Here is a 6,000-nt window from a genome sequence, read left to right on the forward strand (position 1 = left end):
GGCTCGCAGTGGAATCAAGCCCCAGTTGCGCACGTGGTGACCAGTTTAATGACACACTCTTCTGTTGGCCCTCACCATATCACGTTTCCCAGAGCCTCCCTCTGGTTTCTTGGGATCCTTCCCAGAGGAGTCTGTCCACAGGCGAGACCTTGTCTCGGGCTCTACCTCGTGATTCAGTTCAGTTCAGGAAACTGTGAAGCGAGCGCCCTAACAAGTGTTGTGTATACTCAGGACTCTGTTAGAAGTACTAGAAATAAGGAGAGTGGCGGAAAACCCACTCAGATTAGCTAAGAGATGCCAGGCCTTGCCAATTATATCTGTGTATGCCTTTCATTTATTATGTAGGTTTCATTTCAAGCAGGTTCTCCAAGTACCAGAAGAATGTCTTGAGTCCACATCCTTGAGCTCATATTGCAGTAGGAAAGAGAGGTCCTCTGTCGCTCAGCATCTTCTGTCAAATCTTTGAATGGCCTCACTTGTGTCACATGCCTCCCCTGAGGCCAGGAGATAGTGGTATGCTGTGGCTTTTAGTTGAAGTAGGCAATTATAAATGTTCTCTTTCAGGAAGTTTTTAATGAGTGAATAACATTAAGTAATACAAGTCTAGTCTTCTTGTTAGTGTTTTCATAATTTATTTTCAAGATGAGGTATTCTCAAGTTTTCATAAAATACTTTTCCTTCCATTATTACTGTTAGCTCACAGTTCCATTCTTATTTGTTGGGTGTGTTTGACATGAAGGTTCTCCTCGTGTGAAAGTCAAGAATTTGATAGAAACCATGAAAATAAATGGATCACTATTGGAAAATGGCACTGTGAAAAATCATTTCTCTGTCCAACCAAAAAAGGCAAGAGTGGCTGTCTTAATATCTGGAACAGGTAAGATAGGCCTTCATCTTTACTGTGGGGCTGTAGAAATGCTCTTTCTGGGCCTTTGGGTTGCTCAGTCGGTTAAGTATCTGCCTTCAGTTAAGCCTACCTTTGGCTCAGGTCATGATCCCAGGGGTCCTGGGCTTGAATCCCACATCGGGCTCCTTGCTTCTCCCTCTGCCCCTCCCCCTCCATGTTCTCACACGCAGGCGCTCTCTCAGTAATTAATTAATTAATTTTAAAAAGAAATGCTTTCTCCCCCCACCCCAAAAATCCTTCCGATTGTGAGGAAACTGTCAGTAGAGTGGGGCAGGGGATCATTAAGGACTGTTATTCTGTGTCCTCAGTCTTTCTACTTTTCTCGGGCTTTTGGGACACCTAAAGGAAGAATAGAGGGTATAAGGAAGATGGTTGAAGAAAGAGAAACCAGAAGAAATGGCAAATCCAACTTTCTTGTTATTGCTTTCTAGATAAAAAGTCTTAAAACAGCTGAGGTGGTTTTTTTTATGGTAATAAGAATATGAAATTTATGGTTGACTCTTATGGATAGAGGGATAACATAATAAGAGTGTTGTATTCTCTCAGATGGAGATAGCATGTTTATTTTTCCCATTGTTGTAAATAATATTGCTGTGAACATTTTGGTAAATATACGCCACATTTCATTATTTCTTTAAGATACATTACTAGAAGTATAGTTGCTTTCCAAGTCCATTTTAAGGTTTCAATATACTTTAGGCCCAAATTAATGGTTTTAAAAAAAAAAAGCTATTATCAGGCGCCTGGGTGGCTCAGTGTGTTAAGCTGCTGCCTTCGGCTCAGGTCATGATCTCAGGGTCCTGGGATCGAGTCCCGCATCGGGCTCTCTGCTCAGCAGGGAGCCTGCTTCCCTTCCTCTCTCTCTGCCTGCCTCTCTGCCTACTTGTGATCTCTCTCTGTCAAATAAATAAATAAAATTTTTAAAAAAAAAGCTATTATAAGGTTCATAGTGGTTACTTCTTTTTTTTTTTCTTTTTTTAGATTTTTTATTTATTTATTTGACAGAGAGAGAGGTCACAAGTAGGCAGAGAGGCAGAAAGAGGGGAGAGGGAAGCAGACTCCCCGCGAGGAGCAAGTCCAATGAGGGGCTCGATCCCAGGACCCTGAGACCATGACCTGAGTCGAAGGCAGACGTTTTACCCACTGAGCCACCCAGGTGCCCCCATAGTGGTTACTTCTTAAGAGGGGTGATTTTTTTTTTTTTTTTTAAGATTTTATTTATTTGACACAGAGAGAGAAATCACAAGTAGGCAGAGAGCAGGCAGAGAGAGAGGGGAGGAAGCAGGCTCCCTGCGGAGCAGAGAGCCCGATGCGGGGCTCGATCCCAGGACCCTGGGATCATGACCTGAGCCGAAGGCAGAGGCTTTAACCCACTGAGCCACCCAGGTGCCCCAAGAGGGGTGATTTTTCAGGGCATCTGGCTAACTCAGTCGATAGAGCATGTGGCTTTTGATCTCAGGGTTATAAGTTCAAGCCCTATGTTGGGCACAGATAGGGATTGCTTAAAAAAAAAAAAATCTTAAAGAGAGTTGATTTTTCTTGCCTAATTAAGCAGCTAATTCCTCACCAGTCAGGTTTTTTTTAAGATTTTATTTATTTATTTGACAGACAGAGATCACAGGTAGGGAGGGAGGGAGAAGCAGGCTCCCCGCTGAGCAGAGCCTGAATCAGGACTTGATCCCAGGACCCTGGTATCGTGACTTGAGCTAAAGGCAAAGGCTTAACCCACTGAGCCACTCAGGCGCCCCACCAGTTTTTAAATCATGTTACACTGTTTCTCTTACTGTGCTTGATCATATTATTTGTAGGACCAATTATATATCCTAGGGGCGCCTGGGTGGCTCAGTGGGTTAAGCCTCTGCCTTCGGCTCAGGTCATGATCCCAGAGTCCTGAGATCGAGCCCCACATCGGGCTCTCTGCTCAGCAGGGAGCCTGCTTCCCCCCCTCTCTCTGCCTGCTGCTCTGCCTACTTGTGATCTCTGTCTGTCAAATAAATAAATAAAATCTTTAAAAAAAAAAAATTTATATATCCTAGAACCAGGAGTGCCTACATTTTCATAAGCTATTAATCCATCAAGAGAAGGAATTTAAAAGCCTCACATATTTTGCCAGTCTTTTCTAAGATATTTATTTGGAAATCTTGACCATTTGCTATGCAAAATGGAACATATCTTTATTAAGACACTTAAACTCACTTGTGTGTTTTTCTGTCTTTCAGGATCAAACCTGCAAGCTCTCATAGACAGCACTAGGGAGCCAAGTAGCTGTGCGCACATAGTCGTTGTTATCTCCAACAAAGCCGCAGTGGCTGGCTTAGATAAAGCGGAGAGAGCTGGAATTCCCACCAGAGTGAGTTACTCTGAAAAGTGTCTTTCCTGAAGACTGTATTTAAACTCATAACCTGCCCCCTCTACCCCTAACAAGACCTCTAACTGTAAGGGTAGTTTATTCTTTGGATTTCTGGATTGGGGTATGTGCTGGGCTTGCCTTTCTGCTTCATTCTCCAGGATGTCTTTATGAGAAAGAGGGCAAGCATGGTCTATGTACAGGTTGAGTTTTAAATTGTTTTTGGTAATTCATTGAAAAAGTTGTGCTGATTTTTTTCTATTACAGGTAATTAATCATAAATTATATAAAAGTCGGGTAGAATTTGACACTGCAATTGACCAAGTCCTTGAAGAGTACTCCACAGACATAGTCTGTCTTGCAGGATTCATGAGAATTTTATCTGGCCCCTTTGTCAGGAAATGGGATGGTAAGCAAAACCTGTGTGACACCACATTGAGATATCAGCTGAACGCACACTGCAGGGCCATTAGCCTCCCAAGCAACCCAATGGTGAAGTATTTACTAGGCTCTTTTAACACAGGTTGTAATTTAATTTCCTCAGCTTAGAGAACAACCCAGTGATCATTTTATCTTGTGCCTTTATCAGTTTTCTTTGGCCTGCTGTAATCAATCACTTTCTAACACAGGTTAGGTTACTCACATTACTAGCATTTCATCTTCTGAATGGATAATTCAGTAGAGACATTTTTGCTTGTGTAGACACAAAAGAAAATGATCCCGTCTCCCAACATGGAGAGTCCATCTACACTTCCTAGACCGTTGCCACACATGGCAAGGAAGGCATTGTTTCTGGAAAACGCACCTTATGTTCTAGCCCTTTCCACTAAAGTTGTGACTGCATCCTGCTGTCCTTTTTTGTGCCCCTGTTTGGACAACAGATGGATTCTCCAAAGAGTTCGTGGTTTCTTTTTTCTTATTATTTATTTATTTATTTATTTATTTGACAGAGAGAGATCACAAGTAGGCAGAGAGGCAGGCAGAGAGAGAGGAGGAGGCAGGCTCCCTGCTGAGCAGTGAGCCTGATGCGGGACTCGATCCCACGACCCTGAGATCATGACCTGAGCTGAAGGCAGCGGCTTAACCCACTGAGCCACCCAGGCGCCCGAGTTCCTGGTTTCTTAAGTGACTATGGTTAGAGTCCTTGCGGTGTAACGTGAAAGTGGCAATGCCGCTTTGTGCTTCGAAGTGGAGCGCATAGACACCGTGCAGGACTCTCCGGTCTCTTTCTAACAGCACGTACCAGCAGCAGGCCGCATTTTCTTCACAAGCTCCATGAGCGAGAGTCGCCTCACTTCGTCCCGCTTCTAGTCACTGCAGGCGCCTACTCAGAGCGCCTTGTGTGTGTTCAGTTGTGCAAGGCAGGAGGTTGCTGCGCCCACGGCTCCTAGATGAAAACCCTTATTTCCCTTTCATTTCTGTCTTCTACAAATAAACACCCATCCCAGAGAAACCCTGCTCCTCCTGACTTCTGACTCTAGACAGAAAAACATACATTCTTTGGTAGAGGACCTAGAATTTGTAAATTCTGACCGCTGTGTTTTCATTAATTTCTAGGGAAGATGCTCAACATCCACCCATCCTTGCTCCCGTCTTTCAAGGGTTCAAATGCCCACGAGCAAGCCCTAGAAGCCGGCGTCACAGTCACCGGGTGTACCGTGCACTTTGTAGCTGTGAGTATGTCTCTTTCTACCAAAGTATTCTCTGTGTCTCTGTGTAAATTGTGCTAGCTGGAAAGTAATGTTCAAAACTTCTTCTTCCTCCTCCAGGAAGATGTAGATGCTGGACAGATTATTTTACAAGAATCTGTTCCAGTGAAGAGAGGTGACAGTGTTGCAACTCTGTCTGAAAGAGTGAAATTAGCAGAGCACAAAATATTCCCCGCAGCCCTCCAGCTGGTAGCCAGTGGAGCTGTACGGCTTGGAGAAAATGGCAAGATTTGCTGGGTCGCAGAGTGAAGCCTCCCAGCCCGGGAATAGAGCCACTTCTGAAAGAAGTCTGGCTGTGTGTGTGGTGACTTTTATCACGGACTCCGTGGAGAAGAACAAATACTAAAAAAGAGGTCTTCACTCTCACCCCTGGCTGTTTTTTTTAAGGAATAGGGAGTCGTTAAAAACAAGACTGGTACAGCATAGCTAAGAGCCGTGTGCCACCACCAGTGGTCTTTCCAGGGTTACCTGTTCTGGACCTTCTTGTTCATAACCAAGTTGCTCATTCAGAATTCTTTCGCTTTCAGCCAGACAAGATACCAGAACTCTTGGTCTTCTCCTTCTGAATGATACCACCTCCATTTTTTGTAGTTACATGTGCTCTGGTATTTGAAGAGTTAACCCACAAAACCCCCAAGTTACTCTCTCTCCCCTATATTATGCAATCTGTACTGGTTTGAATGGAAACTTCTCTAATTACCCTGATCATGATTTAATGTCACAGAATTTGGTGTAGCTCCCATTTCTGAGGGATAGTATACTTTGTGCTTTGAAATATTATTAAACATCCCTCTAATTATTGGCAGTTTCTATACTACTATGATTGTAGCTTCACAGTTATTCTGTATGTTATCAACATCCTTACTTTTATAAATACTAGAAGGTCATAGGGAGAGTTTTGGTGGTATCTAGATTCAAACATAGGACTGAGGCATGTTACTCACCCTCTCTGTCTCTGTGTCCCCAGCTACTGACATAGGCAAATGCTGTCATGGTGGCTTTGATCATTAAGTTAATACGTATGAAATGCCAAAAAC

General features: G+C 43.6%; 1 protein-coding gene across 2 annotated transcripts in view; it reads left to right on the forward strand.

Moving 5' to 3' along the window:
- GART (phosphoribosylglycinamide formyltransferase, phosphoribosylglycinamide synthetase, phosphoribosylaminoimidazole synthetase) overlaps positions 1–5,762 on the forward strand; it is a 34,297-nt gene extending 28,535 nt beyond the window's left edge. For both annotated transcript variants that reach the window (XM_044250987.1, XM_044250986.1), the window contains exons 18-22: positions 740–877; positions 3,127–3,257; positions 3,522–3,663; positions 4,812–4,927; positions 5,024–5,762. In XM_044250987.1, the coding sequence (XP_044106922.1) occupies positions 740–877; positions 3,127–3,257; positions 3,522–3,663; positions 4,812–4,927; positions 5,024–5,212 (716 nt within the window). In that variant the 3' untranslated portion in view covers positions 5,213–5,762. The remainder of the gene's footprint in view (positions 1–739; positions 878–3,126; positions 3,258–3,521; positions 3,664–4,811; positions 4,928–5,023) is intronic.
- Positions 5,763–6,000: the final 238 nt, after the last annotated feature.

This window comes from Neovison vison, chromosome 6 (assembly GCF_020171115.1).
Source record: "Neovison vison isolate M4711 chromosome 6, ASM_NN_V1, whole genome shotgun sequence".
Lineage (NCBI taxonomy): Eukaryota > Metazoa > Chordata > Mammalia > Carnivora > Mustelidae > Neogale > Neogale vison.